The sequence below is a fragment of the Octopus sinensis genome, linkage group LG1 (genome assembly GCF_006345805.1).
Source record: "Octopus sinensis linkage group LG1, ASM634580v1, whole genome shotgun sequence".
NCBI lineage: Eukaryota > Metazoa > Mollusca > Cephalopoda > Octopoda > Octopodidae > Octopus > Octopus sinensis.
Genome location: NC_042997.1, coordinates 73274561 through 73300970, shown reverse-complemented (window position 1 = coordinate 73300970; position 26410 = coordinate 73274561). Strand labels below are relative to the sequence as shown.

General features: G+C 35.1%; 1 protein-coding gene across 2 annotated transcripts in view; it reads left to right on the top strand.

Moving 5' to 3' along the window:
- Nucleotides 1-26410, top strand: part of LOC115218801 (chloride channel protein A-like) — a 242837-nt gene that overhangs the window by 133384 nt on the left and 83043 nt on the right. For both annotated transcript variants that reach the window (XM_036501937.1, XM_029788739.2), the window contains exon 8: nt 21374-21617. In XM_036501937.1, the coding sequence (XP_036357830.1) occupies nt 21374-21617 (244 nt within the window). The remainder of the gene's footprint in view (nt 1-21373; nt 21618-26410) is intronic.

Genomic DNA, 26410 nt, shown 5'->3' with positions numbered 1-26410 from the left:
TGCTGGCCCTGCTATTATCGGTCTTAGTTTAAGATCATTTGGTGAAGGGATTTTGATGAGTGTGTCGGTGGATGTTTTGCACGTTTCTCTAATGGTTTGGCTTTTGTGTACCTTAGGGATACCATAGAACAAACTCGATTTGCATTTGAAGTTAGTGATGTATTCATACTCCTTGTTCGTGAGTCCTTCTTGGTATGTGTTGATTAATGTCCTAAGGTTATGCATTATTTTTTGCTGGTTATACTGTTGGGCCCTTTCATAATACGTTTCATCTGTTAATAGGGATAGCACTAAATTTTTATAATCGTTTGTATTCATTATTACTATCGCGTTGCCCTTATCTGCCTCCTTAATTGTTATTGTTTTGTTTTCTCTTAGTTTGATGAGGTCGTTCCATTCTCTTTTATTGAAATTAGGGCTGTGTTTTTGTTTCTTGATGAATTGAAACGGGAAATTAGTTATGTAGTCACAATAGCGGTCTAAGGCTTTATTCTTACCCTTGGTGGGGGTGTAATTGCTCTTGTTTCTAGCTATTGAGTCCTCCTCTGTTTGTTTGTCTTGAAATGCCTCGGTGAGTCTTAGTTTTCTGCAAAATTCCGAAATATCATCTTTCATTTCATAGTAATTAGAACGTTGTGGGGTGGGTGTAAAATTAAGTCCTTTGGAGAGTATGCTTATTTCGTTAGGTGTAAGTTCTTTGTTTGAGAGATTGATTATCTTAATTACCTGAGGTTTCTTTTGTTTGTCCTTTGCCATCGTGTGTCCCTGTTCCTGTGTGTAAGGTCTAAAAAATGGTTGGTGTAGTTATGTTCAAAGCTATTATTTATCTGTCTCATGTTGTTATAATTGTCAGAGTGAGTTTGTGGTGCTCTGTTCTGGAGTCTGTTGTTGAACCTAGTGTTCCGTCTTAGTTCCTCAGGTATATTGTGTTGGTAGTTGTTTCCTCCGTAGTGCACTTGTTGTTTGTTATGGTTGTATGGTTGGTTCCTGGGGTGGATGTTTGGTAGTAGCGTTTTGGTTTGGTTATGTGGGTTGTATTTTATAGTATTGTATGTTGTGGCTCTTAGGTTCGTGGAATGGTGTGGTGGGACCCTATAAGTGTTTTGGGGTTGGTGTAGGTAGTGTGGGGTGCGTTTTAAATGCATTTTTCTGGTGTAGAGTGTGTTTGTATTTCTTGGTGGTTGTTCTGCTCTGTTGGTATGTCTATTTTCGAACTGGTGTGGTGGGCCTCTGTAGGTGTTTTGGGGTTGGTGTAGGTAGTGTGGGGTGTGTTTTAGGTGTACTTTTCTGGTGTAGAGTGTGGTAGGATTTCTTGGTGGTTGTTCCGTTCTGTTGGTATTTGGTTTTGATTTGCTTAATTTTATGAAGGGGTTGTTGGATATGTGTTCATTTTTGAAGTTGGTTTCATAATCTAGAAACCAGATGGCGCTCTTTTCCCATCGTTGGAGGGACTTAAGTTCCTCTTTTTCACATTCTTCATTCCATAGTGCTGGTAATGTTTCAGTATTGATGTCGTCTATTAGTTTGATGACTTCTTCGTTGATTTCCTCGTCTATGGTTTTTACTTTTTCTTCATTCGTTTTAGCTCTCAGCTTAAGTAGTTCTATTTCCATCTTCATTTTTTCTAATGACATTTTTTCTCTATGTTTTCTTTGTTCTTCTGGTTCTTCCGAGATGGGCTTGATTTGTAATTTACGGGGTATGACTAGGGGTGTTGAGTCTAGCCATTTTTGGTAAATCTCTGCTTTATTCTGATTTTGTATCATTTTCCAAAAAGCAAATTTTCTGTTTCGCTGTAGTGTTCTCCATTGGGGGAGGACTTGGTTCTTTATTTGTAATGTTGAAGTTGCTCGGTTCGTCTCATGTGTTCCTTCTTTTTGTTGCTCTTGTTTCGTAAAGTTTGTGAAGAATGTCGTCATTGTATCGCATAGATTTTCAACTTTCTCGAATATTTCGGAGGGTGTTTTATTCGATTCGGTTTCCTCGTTAGTTTGTGTAGAAGGTCGAGGTGTTAAGTTGAGTTTGTTTAACACTGCTGTTAGGTTTGAATTTATGCTTTTCAATTCTTTCAGTATCTCTTCATTTATTGAGGAGATGTCGTTGGTGTCTTTTTTAGCAGGCATTTTCGGGAGCTCGTACGTGATATGATATTTATAATAGGATTAGCTCGTATACGAGTAGGTATATATTTGTAAAAAATGAAGTTCGAAAATGCTGCTGTATTATACAATTTTTAATTTTTATATATACATTATAAATGTTTCAGCTCCTGAAATGAACCTTATCAAAAAAAGTTATATATAAAAAAAGACAGCTCATGCCGTCAAACACAAGAAATTCATTTATAATACACAACGGAGTCAGACATCTTAGAGTTCATGTATAGTTGATATATAGTTCATGTATAGTTGATATATAGTTTGAAGTATATATATATATATATATATATATATATATATATATATATATATATATATATATATATATATATATATTATATATATATATATAATACAAAATAGGACAAGAACGCAAAACATCCGGACAACTAGGTCATATAAAAAGGGACAACAAAACATCCAGATAGACGATACAAAGAAAACAAGGACGGGTCATTCGAAGTTTTCTATCTTCAGTCAACAACCAGATAATCCTCGCAATTTCGGCTGGTTATTCTTGAGATTGCTCCAATCTGGCAAGCCCCGAGGAAAAACTAAGCTAAGAGCATTAGATTCCTTGAAAGAAAGCATACATATATGTGTGTGTGTGTGTGTGTGTGTGTGTGTGTGTATACAGGTATAAGTTAGCGGTGTTTAAAACCCCTAATTGATAGATATATCCGAAGGCACTTCTGGTAATTACCTCAGTAGGTATATTCCTCGGCAAAAGGTATACGGCAGCAGGTAATTTAGCGGATAACTGTAGTTCAATTTATATAGGCAAGAAGAAAGTGGAGGACAAACAACAAACAGAAGTGTGTTTTGCGCTAGTAAGCCATTATTTAATTAGTAAATAAAGGTAAGAGTGAGAGTGAAGTTGTTTACGATCGTTTCTATTTACCATGGTGAAGAAAATATATATTATATTTTTGTCTCGCTGCCAAAGGTAGACATCGTCAGAACGAAGAAGTCAGAGGTAGAGAGAAGAAGAGTGAAAGATCAATGGTTACATCGGAAAAGAGATCAGAGATTCGAGTGTCTTACATTATATTGGGGTTCACATTTCGTTAAGTCCGTTAAGAGGTGGATGAAGAATATAAGTTAGTTGGAACTGTGGTCTCATGTTTATTCAGTGGCATGCCACACGTGCATGTGACTTCTGAGGGTTCACCGGCGGTGCAGTGTAAAGGAGCTAACTCTAATTAGGGAAAACCGGTGCTATAATAATGACCTAGGTGTCTATTGAAATATTACAGGAAGCCATATATTAGTGTAAAATATGGAACAAGCCTGAGTCCGATCTAGCGTGTAGAGAGACTCATTGTCGTAATATGATTTAGTTATGAAGGATGCATATAGAAAAGGAGGGTGGGAAGGGAAAGTTTTCTTGTAAGTATCTTAGATGATTCTCGGTTAAAAAGAATTATATGCATACATAGGCTGGCGTAGAATGTAGAGTAGGTATGTAATTATTTGTTTATATGGGTTTGGAGTAGGGTAACGTAGAATACGTGTTAGGAATTTACATATAATGTAAGTTTGTGCTGGTGTAAGTGGTTAAGAGGAGGTAATGCGCTGATGAGTAAATCTACTAGCAGAGGTGAGGCTACAATAGTGATATGTACAGGATAGAGCGGGTTTAGCGAAACTTAGAGAAGACAAATTGGCCTATATGCAGACAAAAAAATTATTTTCATGTCTTTTATTCAGTAAATGCGGTTTAACCATTAATATTTTCAGGCGCTCTGTTTTTACAGAAATCGCACCGCCTATTAGTAGTGTTATAAGAAGAGGTGGTTGCTAGGATGCTCTATTTTAAACTATAATTAATTTTTTTATCCTTTAATGCACCAGATGTAGCTACTAAGCCTTGTAGAGTTTGCTTTATTTCTATTTCTAAAGCTAGATTGGTGTGAGTTGTATCTCAGTATTATTATTTTTTTGTGGCGCCTACATACGATTTCGTATGGTTATGTGCGAGTACGTCGCATTGGTATACTACATTTTCTGTTTTACACCTATTAGAAAATTGGCACTTATTTCTGTCTCTGATGCCACATAACGTATTCTATCTGCGCTAGTGTAGTGTTGATGGGGGCTATCCTTAGTCGGGTCGTTGTCCGTGTTACTTGAAGGCGAATCTTTATATATATATATATATATATATATATATATATACGAGAAAGAAGCAACAAGAATGGATTAGTTTTTAGTACAATTGTTTCATACAAAGACAGGCTTTATTAAAAGTTGCAAATATTGCAGCAGATATGAGTTCTCCAAACATCTTAGTGGGTGAGGCTACACTCATGAAGTATTGGAGATAATTTCATTAAAAGCAGATTTAGGTTGTAAACAGACTTCCGAAGTTCTTTAATGATGATGCACAGTCTTATCACAGGTTTTTAAAAAAGCTTATTAGCTTCACAGAGAAGGTGAATTAATCCGTAGTGTAGATGTAAAATTCCAGAGATAACGTAAATAACGTAATCTATAAATGTACCATATCTACTGAGAATAACAAATTTTTTTACATTGGTTGTACGATAAATTTTAGAGATAGAGTTAGAAACCACGTCTCATCTTTTAAATTACGTCATAAAGCTGGTACCACCACGCTTTCAAATAAGATCTGGGAACTCAAAAATAATAATAGGAATTATAACCTTAAGTGGGAAATAGTTAGAAGAGCAATGCCGTATAAAAATAATAGGGTAGGTTGCCAACTCTGCTCCATGGAGACGTTTGAAATTCTAAAGCATAGAAAAAATAGGGGTTTGTTAAATAACCATATTGAATTAGGTCAAGTTTGTGTCCACGCAAAATTGAAGACTCTAACATATTTTAAATGAATAACCGTATAGAATAATCGTAACAAGATAGATAGATAGATAGATATAACTTGTTTTTTACTAGTATAGCATAACTTTAATTTTTTAAGTAGATAACTGCGAGCTCTCACACTACAGTTATCTTTTTCTTTATAACTGCACCTGATTTTGAGCAAAAGAAAACAAATAGTACTTGTACGTTGCTTGAATGAAGTTTTATTTATTTAATTTTAAATTTAATTTTTAATTTTTAATTTTTAATGTAATCTAATTTAGGTAACACAACTTTAATAAAATAAGTTACCAAGGCTTCATAATTCTATTACAAAATTAAATAAGTAATGCTACTCCCTTGAAAGTAGTATGAGAAATTTCAATATAAATAGGCAATTCCCTCACACCTTGTAAACTAACTTCTAAGTATTGACCTGTAGTCTGTCAATGTATAGATAGTAACGGCAACAATTTAAGACAGTAACAGTAATAAATAAATAAATAAATAAATTTAAATGACCTCTTGTTAGGATTGCACTTATTCTTTTCTCTTAATGTATTTCCTTTTGATGATAGCCTTTGACCCCTCTATCCCTGACCTTGTTATCTCTTTAGATTCTCATATCTGCTTTCAGCTACGTCAGGTTGGCAATAAATAGCTGTTTACTGGTCAAAAATAATATTCTCCTTATAGTTCTTAGATTCCTGCAAATTCGAAGCCAGCCAGGCGTCACCTGCGGCCCCTTTCCCTCTCAGTTGTCACAGTATACTCTATGTGGGCGTTTTTTTTTCTCCCTTCTTCCCCTTTTTTTTCTTTTTTCTTTTTTCTTTTTTTCTTTTTCTTTTTTTTTTCTTTTTTTCTTTTTTCTTTTTTCTTTTTTCTTTTTTCTTTTTTCTTTTTTCTTTTTTCTTTTTTTCTTTTTTCTTTTTTCTTTTTTTCCTTTTCCTTGTCTCTTTTCTTCTCTTTCCTTTCTTTTCTTTACTTTGCTCCACAAAAATTCCTTCAGCCTTTAGAAGTCATAACATAGCAGTCTTGTGAAGAGAACAGTAATGTGACAAATACCTTATCATATAGCATGAAATTATACCCACCTCATTGTGGATAACCATGGATAAATTCATCGTCTGTGAGTATGAATTCCTCCTCATATCTCTGGAATTTTACATCTACACTACGGATTAATTCACCTTCTCTGTGAAGCTAATAAGCTTTTTTTAAAAACCTGTGATAAGACTGTGCATCATCATTAAAGAACTTCGGAAGTCTGTTTACAACCTAAATCTGCTTTTAATGAAATTATCTCCAATACTTCATGAGTGTAGCCTCACCCACTAAGATGTCTGGAGAACTCATATGTGTTTTAGCTGATGAGTACGGGACACTTTTATCTGCTGCAATATTTTCAACTTTTAATAAAGCCTGTCTTTGTATGAAACAATTGTACTAAAAACTTATCCATTCTTGTTGCTTCTTTCTCGTTTATAATCACCCCACATTACTGTATGGTTAACACCATATAGTTTTCTGGTGCATCTAAGTTAAGTACCGCATTCAAGTAAATTCATTAGAATTGACTTGAATCTAAATTGCTTTTATTGAATATATATATATATATATATATATATATATATATAGAGAGAGAGAGAGAGAGAGAGAGAGAATGTGAGTATATGGGGATAAGGTTATCTAGGCAGATAACGTAATAGCTCTCAGGTATATTCTAGGTTTCGGTTAACCACATTAAGTAGTAATAAACATCAATGATCGCTTAGTATGAGCAATCCCACTGTAATTCTTATGATGGGTAATTCCGGGGTTCGCTTCGCTGAATTATGATTAGTATCTGGAGTATAAATTTCAAGGAATTACAAAGAATACAGAAACTAATTCATCTTCAATTTTAATTTTACAATTAGTCATACAGCATAATTAGTTGGTTAAAATGACCGACATATTCTTGTGCTGCACAGAGTATGTGCAGTTCCGTATGCAACCCAGCATAATCTACTGCGCACATTCATTCAGGGTCTTTCTACAAGCAAGGTTGTAGCTTATAGAACAGAGGGAAAGAGATGTGATTTATGTATTAAAGAAATGTACCAGATTTTTACATCGAAGCAACCAATTGCCTAACAACAGACTAGAACAGGCCTTGAGATGTTTACAATTGCATGGGAAAATCTTTATGCATTTTTCATACATGTATAGGTTATATTCTATCCGATACACAAGTGGGAGATGCTGAATGATAGATATATACGTCACGATATTACCTGGCTTAACTTTCAGCTAGATATCGTTATTATCACTAGCTTAAAATATCTTCCTTTTTTTTCTTATAAATCATAGGAACGCATACAGGTATGGCAACTTCCGTATAACCTAAAATTCAACTTAAAAATACACCCGCCTTATGGATATCTTAGAATATATAAGGTAAAACTATATCGATGTAATTTAGTTTAATAGTAATTCTATTTAATCTTCTTTAACACAGAGACCAAGCCTACTAGAACGCTCAGATATGCCCTGACCTAATTTAATATATATAAATATATACAAGATAAGAAAATGGAGAAATACATCTAAATCAAATATCAATTACCAGATAATACTCAATCACAACATTGATAATATTTATGGTAATAATGAAGTTCATCTAAACAATAATAATAATAGGAATAAGAATAACAATAAAGTCACTAATAAAACCAATCTAAAGGGGAATTCTAGGCATTATATTGACAATACTAAGGGTAGAAAGCATATGGGTTGGAAGAATAATAGAGTTTTTCCCAAGAATAACAACTTGAGGAGTAATCCACATAGTGACGACGATACTCTATGGCTAATAATACCATATGCAATGCAGATTAAAACCGATATAGTCAGAACTATACATAAAGTAATATATAGACTATTTACTAAGGGTAAGAATAAATTTAGCCAAATAATTAACAATAGAACTATTAGAATAGGATATAGTATCACGAATAATCTAGCCACCATCATCTCCTCCTTCAACAACAAGAAATTGGATTGCCTCTATAATGATAGAAAGATAAACATGGGTAGTAGTGAAAATAAGTCCAATAATATCAACAGAAATAGGGCTACGGAGATTTCTGCCAGGGTTAAATCTGCTCAATCTGTTAATGGCTGCAATTGCAGAAGCAAGAATCAATGTGTATTTGGTAATAAATGTCTGAGAAGAGAGGTGGTTTACCAATGCACTGTAAATACACAATATAATAGCAGGGTGTACATTGGTGCGACTAAAAATAGTATAAAACAACGGCTAAACTATCATAGATATACTTTTAAAAATAAAAATAGGATGAACTCTACGGGGCTAAGTACGTATATCTGGGAACTCAAGAGTAAGAACATAGATTTTAAATTAGATTGGGAAATACTAACATCTGCACCTGTATACAATAGTAGAAATAAAAAATGCTCTTTATGTATCAATGAAATTTTCTTCATCATCAAAGCCGGCCAACCCATTATTAACAGCATTAATGAGCGAAATTTTTTTTGCCTTCACAAATTGGCGTACACTTTCTCTAGATTTAAATAACATCTAATTATTCTACCAGTAACCTTTTAGCATTCATCTATATAGGACTGTACTATTGGTCCTTACAATTTATAATTTATAAATTTTGTGTCTCCATGTATGTGTTCTACATTAATTGTTTCTGTCCCGACTGAAAAAAATATACAAAAATATATAGTTATTCTGATATATGCATGATATAGGTGTAAGATGTATAGGTGCATCATATCTTAGGGCACTAGTTTGAGTTTTTACTATACCAATATGTAATATGTAAGAGTCTATAATTACTATAAGTTGTTTATCTCGATAAGCATATAATGTGGGATTCTCTTTTTTTACGGTTGGTCTATTGGGGGTTGTGCGAGGGCGTGCACGCACATGTATGTGCATGTGGGTGCATCCCGGCGTATCCACTTATACTTACTATAATAGGTTTATGTTTATGCCCTCCTTGATTTGTATTCCATTTATTTATCTATTTATCTATACATGGATATGTGTATATATATATATATATGTGTGTGTTTGTGTATGTATATATATATTCATATTTATTTATTTAATTATTTATTTTTGTTTATTTGGCACTTACTAATCTATAATTAATTTAACTTATAATTAATAAACTTATTCTAAATTAATAGTAACCTCTGTAGGTGTGTGAAAATGTGTATGTGTAAGTATATATGTTTTTGTACATACAGGTATGATCGTGGGTGGATGTACGGATGTATGTTTCTATTACACATATAAGCACGCAGGTGCGTACTTGGATGTGTATATATGTATATGCGAATATTCATTCATGGGTAGATACAAATATGGGTTTTATTTGTACGTATGAGTGCGCAGATATATATTTAAATATATATATATATGTGTGTGTGTGCGAAAGTTCCCTGACACAGTATAGGAAAGTGTAATAATATTTATGCGTATATGCGGATGTGCGTGCGAGTGTGTGTGTTAGTGTTAGACACTGCTGCCTGTACTGATATGTCTATAAGCCATACGATGACAGACATGCACTCTCCAATTTATTGTAGAGATGTGTCGGGTTGTATTCATGTGTGTGTACATGTGTGTGTGAGTCTCTGTGTGGATGTATGGGTTTAGGGTTAGATGTGGATGTGTATGTTTTGCTTGTACGGTGTGGTGGAGGTCGGGCGATTCTCAATTGACCAACCGTGAGGAAGATAATGATAATTTTAAATTCAAATCCAATAGTGTATTTATGCCATAAGGAAAATTATTAACTGGAACACGGATATACATATATTCCGCTCTGGATCATAATGTAAGAGTTATTAATAATATTATGAATGATAACAATGATAACATTAATGGTATTGACAACGATAATGATACTAACTTTAATGACACTTTAGAAACTTTTATGAAGTAATATAATGTACTATTGACTATGTATATTTGCATCTAGGTATTAATTTGTGTATGTTTATTATCACAATATTAATTCGAAAAACTGAGACATTGAGTGTGGAACACATATATATGTTTACTAATTTATATTATTTATTTATATCATTATGTAAATGTATATTTTTATATGTATAGGAATATGAGCATATGCACTCATATGCATATATATATGTTGTATTGTGGGTACGCACCCACACCCATGTGGGTATATATGTAAACTGAGTTATATTACACAATCTCCGAAGAGGCCTTGTGATATTTTTGTTAATGTCTCATTTATATCTATATATTGACCAACCATAAAGGGCTAATATTGGTAAAATGAGACATAATTATCGACATGGCCGAAACAGCTGTAAGATCTAATTTATACAGCTTTTGTAAACGATATAAAAGATATAAAGTTTATCTCATAGCTTTTTATACCAATGTCGAGCTATACATTTCTTATAGTAAACAATTGTTCTGCCGAAATATGTTTTCACCTATTAGCAACTTGGATTATAAGAATATTAGACTTTTCCGGGCAATAATCCAGTGTATGTATGTATGTATGTATGTATGTATGTATGTATGTATGTATGTATGTATGTATGTATGTATGTATGTATGTATGTATGTATGTGTGTATGTATGTATGTATGTATGTATGTATGTATGTATGTATGTATGTATGTTCTGTATTAAATCATTTAAATTCTTCCTCTGAAGAAAGAGCTCGTTTCTAACAATTTTACTGTTCCGCTTACAGATTGTAATGTGAGAGCCAGGAAGTTGATTTCTTTTTCTGAAAATCCAAGCATATCTAGACTGACAGTTAACCGTTTACTTACAAAACCAAGTGCTCCTGTTATTATTGATGTAAATGTAAATTTATAACCCGGATTTAGAAGCTGGAGGCTTCGAAGCAGTTTTCCATAGTTACCTTCTTTGACTTTGATTTTCAAAGAGTTGTTCACATCAGCAGGACAGCTGACCTCTATGACGGTACACACTTTCTCTTATCTGTCCCAAACAATAATAACCGGCCTGTTACGTTTGCCCCTGACGGGTGTTTTGATTGGAAAGTTCTACCAGTATTCCTTGTGCTGGTATTTATGTATGCATTCAATAGCAGGGGGATTCTCTCTATATATTTCATGACAATTTTTTTTCTGAATGGTATTGTATATTGTTTTAGCAACAACGTCATGTCGCATAGAGAGGTAGTACCTTGACATTTTTGGGCGGCTGCTAATCGCATATGTGATGTCGTTCACGGAAATATGATATAATTAACATTTATGGTTGCATCTTGGAACTTCAAGGGCTTCACTGTCTCTTTTGTTGATTAGGTATTTAGTAGCAATCTCCTGTTCTTGGATTACAAATGCATAGCCTTCAAAATGTGATGTGATGTAGGGATTACAAGTCCAAGAGAGGCTTCGCTTCATGTCAACGTTCAACGTTACTAGCTTCTTTAAGTCTATGAGAAACAATCATGCATAGTCCTATTTGATGTGCTGGGAATTACACTTCCAGGTCTTGTTTGAGATATGCTATTCGGTTGATTTGAAGTTATATAAGAAGTCATCAGGAAGAAAGTACCTGCTTCAGAGCTCACTTAGAACACATTGGATATTGTTTTTTTTCACTTTTCAGCTCCTAGTTAATGTATCCAATTTTGCTGCTGTTGTTTAGCAAGTGCTGTCTGAGAGAGACTATGCGACATTCAAGGCTTTCTGCACTGATCTCAACCCCCTACTTCCTTCATCTCTTCATAGGCGGAGCCTGTTGATATCACTATTTTTGTGAAGATTTCCAGTTGATGTCATAATCTTGCAGGTTTTAATGTTTATGGAGTGGATTTCTTATAAAGACCAGTCAAGTATCCCAAGTGTTGGAATCGACACTGGTACTGAAAATTCATTATGAGATATTGTCTTGTAAGAGACAATATTTTGACCGGCTACCGACTTAAAGTATCATAATTTAACCGTCATTCTTTATAGCTTAAGAAGGTCTTGCAAATTTTTATAGTACCAGATATCGTGATCATTTGTACCTTATGAATTAAGGATTTACATTCTCTACCCAAGATTGCAAGTTCAGCCATACTCTGCTTCAGACGGGTTGGTATCTATTCTGGTGCTTCAATAATAATAGATATGAAGCTGGAAGTATATCTTGAGTACTGGATGGATTTGCAAACTTCTTATCAATGGTCCATAGATGCCCTCTTTCTCTTGCATTTTTCTAACCATATTCGTGTCCAGAGGACAGCTGATTTCCACAACAGATGTCTTTACTTTGTAGTCTCACACAACAATATCTGTGCTTTATATGACATCAGTACAGATCTGAGACTACGGTCACCTTCCTTGCATGGAAAGTATAGCCTGTCTCCATTGATGTTGAAGTTTCCTGTAACAGTGAGCGGCTTGCGAGTTCGAACATCTGTCACATTTAGTTCTTGTAGTGACCAATTCAAAAGGTCAAATGTAGTCGTGAGAACTGGCACTGCATAGGTATTGTGGGTAGTGTGCTTGTTGTAAGCTGAAAGATTTGATGACCATGTTCTCTTTACTCTCTCGAGGTACTCAATTATATTCCTCTTCTCATTTATGGTTCTGACATTCTCATCCTGTCCGAGATAACTATAATTGTCAGCAGACTACAGTAAAACCATTCATTTTTAGGTTTTCAGAGGAGGGTACAGGTTTTCCATATCATAGAATCACATTTAGACTCACAACACTTTATCCCATATATGTATGCATGTATGTGTGTATGTGTGTATGTATGAATGTGTGTGTGTGTGTGTGTGTGTGTGTGTGTGTGTGTGTACGTATATATGTATGTCCTTATAAAATTTTATTTCAAGATTTCTTGCCAATAGAGAATTAGCCGCTTCTAACCTAGATCCAAAGCTCCTTCATTGGAATTTCAACATCAATAACGGTATTTTTGTATGTATGTATGTATGTATGTATGTTCTGTATCAAATCATTTAAATTCTTCCTCTGAAGAAAGAGCTCGTTTCTAACAATTTTACTGTTCCGCTTACAGATTGTAATGTGAGAGCCAGCAAGTTGATCTCTTTTTCTGACAGTTAGCCGTTCACTTACAAAACCAAGTGCTCCTGTTATTATTGATGTAAATGTAAATTTATAATCCGGATATAGAAGCTGGAGGTTTCGAAGCAGTTGTCCATAGTTACCATCTTTGACTTTGATTTTCAAAGAGATTGTACGTATGTATGTATGTATGTATGTATGTATGTATGTATGTATGTATGTATGTATGTATGTATGTATGTATGTATGTATGTATGTATGTATGTATGTATTTATGTATGTATGTATGTATGTATAAAACATATTTCAAAATTTATGTATGTATGTATGTATGTATAAAACATATTTCAAAATTTCTAATGATTTATTTTTCAACATTGTCCCCCTCGATGGCTGAGGTGCTCCAGCGGTGCTAAAGCACCATTATCCCGGCGTAGAGGAACTCTTTTCTTTGACACTCCAATAAACTTCCTCCCTGGTCTGGGATCATCTTCCACACTCTCCCTGCCACGCTGGAATTCATTTACCCAGCGTTTGACCGTTGCATATGAAGGGACATTGTCAGTTAAGGTTCTCACCATATCTTCATGGATTTCTGATGGAGTCATGCCTTTCAAATGAAGGTACTTTATGACAGCACAATACTTAGTTTTCTCCATTTTCCTTGTAACCTCGACACTTGTTTATTCAAAAATCTGTAACAAAAAAAATTTAAATATCAGAATCATGAAAATGTGTAAGAATACTCCGAAAAGACTGTACTTACCAGAAAAAATCGTTTCAGCTACCTAGAAGCCCCATTTCTATGTTAGGCTTAAAACTTTTCATACACCCCTCGTGTGTATACGTGCAGATTTGTATGCTTTAAGTATGTCTTGTCATGCATATACTTGCATATTTAGGCATGCTGACATATACTTATATGATAAACTTCTGGAAAGTTCTACAGACTGTTGCAGTTCCATTGATGGTTTAGATTTGTCGTCTTCGAATCAGCTTTCTCCTTTCTTGTCTTGGGAAGATTAATTTCTCAAGATTGCAATTTAGGCAGTATGTTATTTATCTCAGTGCCCCAATAATTACAGGTATAAACCTGAACTTGCAATCTGGATAAATTAATTGCAGATTTCTCAATAGTTCAGTGTAGCTATTCTCTTTTTCACTGGTCTTCAGCTTTACGTTAACGTCCACAACAGTACAAAATTTTTCTCTATCCCAAATCAATATATCAGGCCTATGGTTTCCACTATGCTGTGGTTCTCATATCTTTATCCTCGGGGTTATCCTTTCGCCGGATCTCGTTATACGGTGTCCTAGCTACAACATCATGTCTCATCCGTAGATAATAACGTGATGACATTTTTGGACAACTGCTTATGATGTGGGCGATAACTTCGGTGTTAACTCCACAAAGTCTGCATCAGTTGTCACATTTTACGGCTTTTCCTGCATCTCTATCCCTTTTGTGCAACTGTTATTTGGTCAATACTTACTGTTTCTGGATTGCAAAAGCGTATCCTTCAAAGTGGGTGGTAATACACCGGTTGTTGATCCATGTTTGACTGCTTTGTTGCTCAATGTTACTATCGTCTCTGAGCTTTATACTAACATATCCATGCATGGTCTTCTGCTCATATACATTCATCCTTTCATCATCGTTGCGATAGTCATGCGACTTCTGTGGTATTTAAGGTTAACAGACAAGAAATGCTGCTCAAGGACCTGCCTTCCAAGTCTTATGATGTTACCAACCTCATGTACGCAAACTTGGTCAAGGGTTATACTTCGACACTTGATGATTGAAAGATGTTGTCGAATGTATATGATAAGACGTTCAAAGACATTATTGATTAAATTTAAGCCTCTGTCGCCTTATTTTCGTTTTAGGTAGAAGCGGTCTGCGTAACTGTTTATGTGAAAAGTATGTGTGCTTGTTAGTATTTTCCGGGTTTCCACATCAATGGCTCGGATCTCATCAAGCATCCAATCAAACAGCCCAAATATTGGTATGAGTACTGGTACTGTAACAATATTGTGGGTCACTATTTTAATGAATGCAGAGAGTTCTGCAGTCCTAATTTTTTTTATTTGGTTGTAATATTCTTTAATGACACGTGTTTGTTACCGGTACCATTGTAAGATATGTCTTCATCCACCCTTATATACCTGTAACATTCTTAATCAGACACAAGGGAAACAGTCAAGTAATTTATGGAAATGTCACTAGTCTGGTTTAGAGATTTTCCTCTTTTTCCAACCATATAACATTTATTCCGACCACACTTTAATTTTATATCCTTTGAGTATGTATGTACGTATGTATGTATGTATGTATGTATGTATGTATGTATGTATGTATGTGTGTCTGTATGTCATTATTCAGTTTATTTCAAAATTTCTTGCCAATAGAGAAAGAACCGGTTTCTAACCTAGATCCAAGGTTCCTTCATTGGAATTTCAGCATCAACAACAAACTATTTTTGTTTGTATTCTTTTATTCTTTTATTTGTTTTAGTCATTTTATTGCGGCCATGCTGGAGCACCACCTTTAGTCAAACAAATCGACCCCAGGACTTATTCTTTGTAAACTTAGTACTTATTCTATCACTATTTTTTGCCGAGCCACTAAGTTACGGGGGCATAAACACGTCAACATTGGTTGTCAAGCGATAGTGGGGGACAAAAGCACACACACACATGTATATACGACGGACTTCTTTCAGTTTCTGTCTATCAAATCCACTCACAAAGCTTTGGTCGGCCCAAGGTTATAGTAGAAGAGACTTGCCCAAGGTGCCACGCAGTGCGACTGAACCCAGAACCATGTGGTTAGTAAGCAAGCTACTTACCACACAGCCACTCCTGTGCCTATGTATGTATGTGCAGATTTGTATGTTTTATGTATGTATTCTCATGAATATGGTTACATATCAAAACATGCTCATATACCTTTAAATGATAAACTTCTGGAAAGTTTTATAGATCTTTACAGTTCCAATGATGGATTGGATCTGTAGCCTTCAAATTACCTTTCTCCTTTCTGATTTTGAGAAGCCTAATTTTTCAAGACTGGTATTTAGGCAGTGTGTTACTTATCCCAGGGCCCCTGGATAGAGTAACTGCAGATTTCTCAAGAGTTCTGCCTAGGTGTTGTGTTTTTCACTGATCTTCGGCTTTATGTTAACATCCACTGGGCAGCTAATTTCCACAACTGTGCACAGTTTCTCTTCTTTATCCCAGATCATTTTATCAGGTCTCTTGTACTTACATTATAATGATGTCTTCACTGGCACATTCCATCAGTATTCCTTTTTATTATGAGTGGCTATGACTTCTACCATATTGTGAGCTTTTATTTCTTTGTCCTCGATATTTTCCTTCCGACGGATTTTATTATAGAGTGTCCTATCTACAACGTCAGTTCTCATCGGCAGATGATACCGTGATGACATTTTCGGACAACTGCTTATGATGTGGGTGATATCTTCGGTGTGAACTCCACAAAGTCTGCATCAGTTGTCACATTTTACGGCTTATCCTGCATCTCTATCCTTTTTGTGCATCAAGTACTTGGTTGATATTTGCTGTTCTACGATTGCAAACGCATACCCTTCAAAGGGGGAGGTAGTAATCCGGCTATTGGTCCATGATAAACTGCTTTGAAGATCGATGTTACTATCATCACGGAGGCATAATCTTCTGCTCATATAGATTCATCCTTTCATCTGATGATATGTTGCGGTAGAGTCGTGCGATTTGTTTATCAGACAAAGAGTGTTGCTCAAGGAGCTGCCTTACAAGTCTTATAATGTTATCAACCTCATATATGCTAACTTGGTCAAGGGATGGATTTCGAGACTTGGTGGTTAAAAGATGTTGCAGAAGGGATATGATAAGACATTTAAAAGTATTTTGGATCGATGATAAGCCTCTGCCACCTTGTTTACATTTTAGGTAGAGGCAGTCTACGTCACTGTTTATGTGGGAATTATGCGAGCTTGTTAGTATCTTTCGGGTTTTCACATCAATGACTCGGATCTCATCAAGCGTCCAATCAAGCAGCCCAAATATTGGCATAAGTACTGGCACTGCAAACATATTGAACATATTGTGGGCCACTGTTGTAATGAATGCAGATAGTTCTGAGGTCCTAATTTTCTTTATTCGCTTGTGACACGTGTTTTGTTACCGTTGCCATTGTAAGATATATTTTCATTTACCCTTAGGTACCTTAAACATTCCTCGTCAGATACAAGGGAAATAGTCAAATCACTAATGGAGATGTTACTAGTCTGATTTATAGTTTTCCCCCTTTTCACAACCATATAACAACATTTATCCTGACCAAACTCCAGCCTTGTATACTTTGAGAATGTTGTAACTAGATCAAGGCTCTTTTTCATCTCATGCATATTCTTTGCAAAATCATCCTCAAAGAAGCAGCGAATATCTGTTTCCTTAAGGCTTCTTTAACATGAATGACAAGGAGTTTACAGAAATTATAAACAACATCACAGAGAGGCTGTCTCCTTGGTATATGCCTTTACGATATTGTATTCTATCGGTGATAATACAGTCACTCTTTGTGTTTAATTTCAAGATGGCTTTGACAATTCTCACTGGAACTTTTGCAAGTTGAAGGGCTTTTAGCATCCATGAGTGGCAAACAGAGTCAAAGGCTTTCTTGTAATCTAACCACATTGACACTAAGTACGTCCTATGCTCGCGCACCTCAGACATCACAGTTTTGTTGAGTAACAATTGGTCGGGACATCCCCAGACTTCCTTCTTCCCAGCTGCTTGTTCTGCCGTTATAAAGTTATTTGTTTCACAATGGTCCTGGAGGAAGAAGTTTAAACATGCTATATATATTTTATACATTAAGTTCTGGCTTGTAGTTTCTTTTTTGCCATGTGGGTGGTTCTGCATTTGGGGATCAATTTTGTCTCTATCGGAGAAAAAACCAGCGTGGTATACTTACTGTTCGCAATGAAAGCTTGCCGGTACAGATTAATAAGATATAGTCGGTAGAATGTTAGCGTCTTGTACCAATATTCAACAATCTGGTCTCTTCCAAGATTTTTTTCCAACCTGGAGTTTCTGTATCACAGTTGCAAGAGTTTCACCATCAATGTTGTGTCTTTGATGTAACGCAGGAGCAATAACTTTTTCGGATTTCTTCCAGCCACAAAGCATCTTGGTTAAATTCCTTCTCTTCACTCTAGATTTTCCTCAAGAAGGAGTATGTATGTATGTATGAATGTATGTATGTATGTATGTATGTATGTGTGTGTGTGTGTGTGTGTGTGTGTGTGTGTGCATATGATATACATATATATATATATATATATATATATATATATATATATATGTTTGCATATGATATACAAATATATATTTGTATATAAGGGCGGGAGGTATTTGAGGACATACTTGGTAATAAAATTGAACAGCTCTAATTTACTATGACCCAAATATTTTTTTAATAAACATTTGTGTGCATGCTCTCGATTGCTCTAAGAATCCGCCTTCAGTTTCGGACATCACCTGGAAAATGGCAGCATTCGGTGAAGCTACGGTATTGTGAAAATATCGATTAGTCTCCTTTTCATCAACGCTCCAAATGTAGTAGTCAATGGGAAATATATTTAGCTAGTTTGGAGGTCACAAATTTGGTATTACACATTGTAATATGTGAAATTCTTTAGATGATGGTGGGTTTTGTCGAAATACTTGTAGCCTTCTAATGCCTACATCATCCATGCAAAGCTTAACAACTGTCTCCAGCACATCAGCGTATGCAAAATATATTCAAGTACCCTTTGGAAAGATGTGAGATGACATGAAACGAGCTGCGTTACTCACCTCTCCTAAAATCATCACAGTTGCTGGAAACTTAGTGGCATTACTATGGGGACATCGGAATGACCTGCACTTAACTATCAGGTATCTCTCCTGTTAGACATTTAGTCTTGGTTGAAGATTGTCTGATCAGATAAGAATCAAAACATGTAATGTACGTGACGATTTTAACCTTCGCACAGATCAAACAGTTTTCGCGTGTCTTTGCAGACAAAATTGGCTTCTTCTCAGTAATATGTCCTCATGCGCTGCAATTCATGTAGTTCTTCGGTGATGGCCCTCATTGATATTTCAGTATCATCGATAATGCTTTAAAGTCGTTAGATGAATTGTGGTGTCTCTATAGTGTCCGGATATTTAGAATGTTTTCTTTTCCTTTGATACAGTTGAAACATTCCTGTCAGTGGCTTCTATTTCCACCCAAACTTGTAATATTTAGAAAGTAAGCAATTTTTAAATAGCCGTGTTTCGCACATAATATATCAATGATTGTATGTCTTTTCATTTCTTGTGTCAGCCTTTTATGGTGGATTCGGAATAAATAAAACTCCGTTAATTAGTTTGAAGAAAGTAATATACTGATAATCAAGTATCCTCAAATACTCGTCGCACTCTAAATATAAGAACATCATTTCCTTGAACATTTTACATAATAACACGAATGTTCGAGTTTAATATTTTTTTGTTTAAGCATTTTCTCACTTCCTAGTTATTCCATTATACTAAGTTTGAAATATTAGCTTTCCTAAGTCCCTCAACATCTCAAAAGTTTCTCAGCATTATCATTCAAGTAAAATGATAATATTTGTAGCATTGTTATTTAGCCTTTGTCGTAGTTGTCGAAGGACCTTGGGAATAATGTAAAAGCAGTAACAACTTCCTCTTGACTTTTATTATTAATTTTACGTATGTCGTATCTGTTTAACCATTTCTGCTTCGTAATTCAATATGAGTATGTCTTCTATAGCTATGACCCCTTCTATTTTATGTGTGCTTTCAACTAAAGTTATGCTAATATTTTTTTTATGTTTATAACATGTTGCCATGTCTTGATGGAAATACATAAAACGACTATCAAATTGTTTGTCTTATGATATCCACGACTTTGATGTCTTCATTTACATTTGTATACTATTTTGTTTGTGCGAAGCACTTCTCTGGCTTCGGCTTTGGTTTCATGTTGATGCGTAAGTTTTTCACTCTGGTGTTCTTGAAATATATTGTAAGGACAATTATTTGGTTAAGTGTGGTATGTGTAGTATTCTGTTTAATGCGTTTTTTATGGTATGTCACCCATTATTTAACTATGGTTAATTTGGTTCATGTACTATATGTATATGCATGGTACGTGTATAGGGACACTCAGTATATTTTTGTATGGGACGGTGCCTCTGCTGCTGTACACTCAAGTATCCTGATCGCTTTAAAAGAAAAGCCGCTTCATTACTTGTTGTGTTCATCCTCACCCATAGGCCTCGCACTGATCATTACACCCAGTGTTTCCTTCACAGAATATTTTCCCATCCAGAATTCCACCCATGCCGATGTCTTTCCCGTATTAAATGGTAACTGCCATTGCCTCTAGATCCATCAAATATAAAATGTATTAGTTGACGTTTTTATCAATGGCTATATCTATATAATCATGTTTCATACATTCCTATATATTTACATCACTTTTTTGTGTTAAGTTATCAGTATCCATGAAAAAACTTTCAAGAGACATGTGCTTATTTGCCTTTTTAGTTTTATTCAGTTTTACTTCCAAGTCTAATATTACAATATATTCAGCGCTTTCATTCAGAGATTCTAAATTCGTGGGAAACAAATATCGCTACAAAATATCTTTTAAACATCTTCAACAGTTTCAGATTCCAAATCGATAGATCTAAAATATATTAATAGAGATTAATGCGATCAGAAAAAAATTCTATATCCAGAGAACGCGATCGAAGCAAAAATAAAATAAAAATACTGCATCTTGAAACGATATTTAGTATAAATAAGTGAACATTTAATCGAATTACTGTCGAATTTCACATTCCAGGTTCTCTTTGTAATTTTCAATAGAGTCTGAGTTTCAGTTTCTAAGATATTTTCCCATGCTCACGCTACTGAAAATATATTTAGCTCATTAGTTTTGAAATTTCTAATCTAAATTCTGAAAGTATAAATTATAAATTTTGCGACAATATGTTTATTATTTTCAGGGAAATATGTTTATAGCATTTATTAATTACACATGAAATATGATTTTGCATTTGTTACTCATGCAGTAAAGTGATCCAAAAGATTTTCGTATGATATTACTTCGATAACTTAAAAGATTTGCCTTTCGTAAAAAGTTTTCATCTATTTGTTTTATTTCTTGTTATCGGTCAGATTTGTCTCAATCTAGAATATATAAATATTTAATAATTTATTAAATCTATACATTTTTATGCCTATATCTATTTTATTTTCAGACGAAATTTCATTTCTGCTGGAGCTGCTGCTGGTATTGCTTCAGCATTTGGAGCGCCAATTGGAGGCCTTCTTTTCTCAATGGAAGAAGTTTCTTCATTTTGGACGAAATCTCTGTCCTGGCAAATATTCTTTTGTTGTATGGTGGCCACATTTGTGACTGACCTTTTGAACTCAGTTTTTCATGGGTATCAACATGTCGGTACCTTTGGACATTTTGAGAAAGAACACTATGTATTATTCCATGTATGTATAGTTAAATTTTTATTTTGTAATTGTGTACATCAAAACATCTTCTTTAACATATGATGCTATTAGTATTAATATGCAGTACAAGACGCCTTCATTAAACCTCAGTACATTTCTTTTCTTTGGTAACCTATAAGATACTAATGCATGTTCTTACATGTTTTATCAATGTTTTGTAATTAATAAACTACGAAACGCACTAAATTCTTTTGAATCGCATAATAAATGCTTTCAGTGGGTGGTGTATAAGAGTCGTATCAATATCAACACTCATAGATGTAAGATGTAATTCATAGATAAAGCACACAAAAGTAGTAAATTCTATAAGCTGATTATTTGTTTGAGGAGCATGTTTGAAGATCTGGGCTTGTAGTGATCTGTTGCACTAGGTAACAGATTTTAATGAAAGTTATATTTTACTCCCAATTTTTGTGTTTTTCTATCACATTCGGTATGCTGATCATAAGCTGACTTTAGTTTTTATATACAAAAAATGTTTACATGAAATATCCTAAAAATATTTATTATAACATAATTAATTGTACTTTCAATTACATCATGTAACATGTAGAAATTGCATTATATAACATGAAGAGCAATCACGAATAATGCAACAAAATTGCAATAATCACGATGTATCACAATGGATCAGAAGCATCAATAATATGATCACAATGGCTCAGAAGCATCAATAAACTAGGAAGTGGACATTGGACTGTCACTGCCTCTTGTGGTCTCAACTATTTTCCCGAACTAAGTTTGAAAAGTAATCGGCCAGTCATTGCTTCATTACACCTTCCTTGATATCATTTCACCATCAAATGTGTGATCTAATGAAACCGTTAATCACGCGCTTCTGACCGAGCGTCAAGATTTAAATAAACGAAGTCCAAACGAGAATAAAAAATGATATTTTGTATCCTATTTGATCTGTTTTCAATCGAATTAATCTCCCCACACATAGCAAAAGCACGTAGCCGATATATTGCAGTGTATAGAAGTTATCATTATACTATATGTAATAACACTTTGTAATAAACTTTAATATTTTTTTGTCTTCTGCCAGTAAGTGTTATTTCCTATTTGTTTCCCATTTCAAAGGAAATGAAAACTTTGCTTTTGTGACCTGGACATCAGTGTTTTGAAACTTGCCTATATTTTATTACATTTCAGACATATTCAACGCTGAGATGCTAAAGCAGAGATATCGTTATAGTAAATATTCTACTCAGTACTATAGATTTGCTTGTCAGTTGATTGACCTTAACCAGATGAGCATGTCCCCAGTTAGTGGCTGACAATATGTGCATCTCTGATCACGAGCTGGAATAGTGGGAGAGCAGTGTAGCCATGTTTTGAGAGGGATATTTTAGAGCTTGAATAAATGTAACAAAAGCAAAGTTTAAAGGAAATATTAACCCTTTTTCATGCTTTCTAGAGGTAAGCAGATGGGAAATAACAGTTGCTATCCAAGGATAAAAATCGCGTTACACGGTGTAATCAAACAGAAAAATCTATGCAAAGTTTTAAGGGAAACAAATGTGACACAAGTAGATTATTGAAAAGCACCGTAGTAGCAGCTGCTTCTGCTGCTGCTGCTGCTGCTACTACTACTACTACTACTACTACTACTACTACTACTACTACTACTACTACTACTACTACTACTACTACTACTGCTACTACTACTACTACTACTACTGAAATGGATACGAAGGCATAATCTCCTTTAAGAAAGCAAAATCCCTATGCATCTTATAAATTCCCTAGTAGCGTTTCATGGAAGCTATTCTGTGTAGTTTTTAAAGCAGAATGATGAAACAAATGGAAGTAGAAAATGAGACCCCTACTGTCAGTAGATATAGTAACCACCTATTTCGAATCAATGTTTTTAAAAAATCAAACACATTTATGATTATACACATGATGCACATATCGATCTCAATCGAAGCGAGTGAAACAAAAATTCTTTTTCGTGTAATTCTTATATCCATGAGTAGCTTTAAGGCATTTTGAATAAAACTAAATAGCAGCAAACTACATCCATCATTTAATACTCCCAATCTAAATAACGAACTATGTTAGAAACTGTAGAAGGCAAAAGACAGCTGTTCTATTCATAAAATCTGAAGCATGTCACTACTGGACACCTGATTTTTCAGTTCTATGTCGGAGAACACCATAATAAGCGTCCAAACAGCAGACATAGGTCAGTTTTGCCAACTGCAAAGGCATTCACGAAATTCCATTCGGCTGGTGCAGTTTTAAGCAACAATCCAGATTAGACTGTATAAAGAAATCAAGAAAACGTTAGTGAATGTCATCAGCTATGATGAAAATTGAATATGTGCCGTGTGCCATAACAAATTTCAGAAAAAGTTAGACAGAAATGTAAAAATTCTAGACAATGTCAGCTCATGGTAAAAGAATAGAAAGTTCAAGGACGTAAGGTTTGTCGATGTTATACCTAGTAGTAAACTAGTATAGAGTAGTCGAAAAGAAAAGAGGTTGGAGTAATGAATTACCAAGTCGTATCCAGTTGTTGAGTCATTCTGTATTCATAACATCTGCAATAAAATCAACATATAATATAGCTGAGGTATCCGTGTCGATGCAAGGAAAAGTTTACGCCTTCTATCTCCTGACATATTCTAAAAAATTAAACACTCAGGATTGATAAATAAAATCGATATATAACGTCTGTCTACAGCCTCTTCAGACCCAATACAGCGACAGGCTGTTTACTGCATTCTTATTGAAGAACAGAAACAGTCTCAATGAGAAAAATTATGACCACGTTGGATGTAATAGAATAAATTGGTGAACATTGCTGAAGATTGAGCTAAATAGCTGGCTCTAAAATAGATCGATAGACGTATGGATAATGAGGTCGACTAGATGTCTATATGATATAAATATATGAAGGCGGCGAGCTGGCAGAATCGTTGGTACGCCTGTAAAAATGCTTAGCGGTATTTCGTCTGCCGTTACGTTCTGAGTTCAAATTCCGCCGAGGTCGACTTTGCCTTTCATCCTTTCGGGGTCGATTAAATAAGTACCAGTTACGCACTGGGGTCGATATAATCGACTTAATCCGTTTGTCTGTCCTTGTTTGTCCTCTCTGTGTTTAGCCCCTTGTGGGTAGTAAAGAAATAGGTATTTCGTCCGTCTGTATGTTCTGAGTTCAAATTCAGCCGTGGTTGACTTTACCTTTTATCCTTTCGCGGTCGATAAAATGAGTAATATTTGCGCACTTATCGGTCACGCATCGGAAAAACCTGTGTTTGAATCTGTCTCACTCAGTAATGGTTACATAATACACAGGATGCATGATAGGGTGCTCCCTGCAGCAGTATCTCATCTGTAATAGCAAAGGATATCGGCATGACGATCACACGGCAACATTCTTCATACGAATCGTACGATGAGCATCACATGGAATGCACTTGGGACATTTGCCCTACTGTGAAACGAGGTGGTCGGCAATTACTCCATACTTTCAAAATAATTAAAGGTGACTGCAGGTATGGTCTACTAGATCGTGACCTGTTCAATACTGAAACAATTTGCAGCGCTAAGTCATTTCTGCCGACAATAAAAGGAGTGCAATCTTCTGTTAAATTAATACCTAATGCCTCTGATAAATTCTGTGCTCCCACAATCATACATATTACTCTCGAGGAAGATGTAGTACAGGAAATAGATACATTGGAAGGTGTAATTAAAAATACGCTCTCGGCTGGCATAGTGTTACTTCTCCAGTCGTCTGTGTTAGAAAGAAAAATGGACGACTGCATATGTGTCCCAACTTCAAAGTTCACTGAAATTTGAAATGAATCGCCCAAGTATCCGATTAGTCCAAGAAAGGATCGCAGTTCCTCAGTATTTTTTTGGTTGATTTAATGCCATGAATCTGTAATCGCGTAAACCAAGTATACCCCTCTTGTAGTATTGATGGTGCAGAGCTTCTGACTATTTTCATCGAGCTCGATCTACCAAGACACGTCGGTTAAGTCAATCTTACCGAAGAATCTTGCACCACTGGTCATGCTGAACGTGGATAAGCTACTGTGTGTATCTTTTCTTCGGTAAGATTGACTTAACCGACGTGTATTGGCAGATCGAGGTCGATGAAAATAGTCAAAAGCTCTGCACCATCAATACTACAAGAGGGGTATACTTGGTTACGCTATTACAGATTCATGGCATTAAATCAACCAAAAAAATACTGAGGAACTGCAATCCTTTATTGGACTAATCGGATACTTGGGCGATTCATTTAAATTTTAGTGAGAAAACAATTAGCATGCAGAAACTAACTACTGCCAATCGTTTTCAGTGGAGTGACAAGTGCCAACACGAATTTGAGAATATTAAAGACGAGGTATACAAAGAATCAGTGTTGAAGTCAGTTAATCCTAAATTACCTACCGAGCTGACGATGGATGCCTCAATGAACAGTATTGTGAAAATACATTCACAAAATGGTCGCGTTCTTCTATGTGTGTCGAGAAAATTGACACCTGCTGAATCTAATTGGTCAAATATCGAGCGAGAAGCGTTTGGCATCGTATGGGCCGTTACCCGTCTCCAACAATTCCTGCTAGGTAAAAGACTCAAACTTAGTACGGATCATAGACCTTTAAAATATATCTTCCACGAATGTTTCTGCAAAAAGCAAGCGATGGGCTATTCAATTAATCGCGTTAGATTTTGATATGTCGCATATCTCTAGCTCTTAAATTCCTCATGTTGACGCAATGTTGAGATTGCAAGCAGCAGCTGAGCAA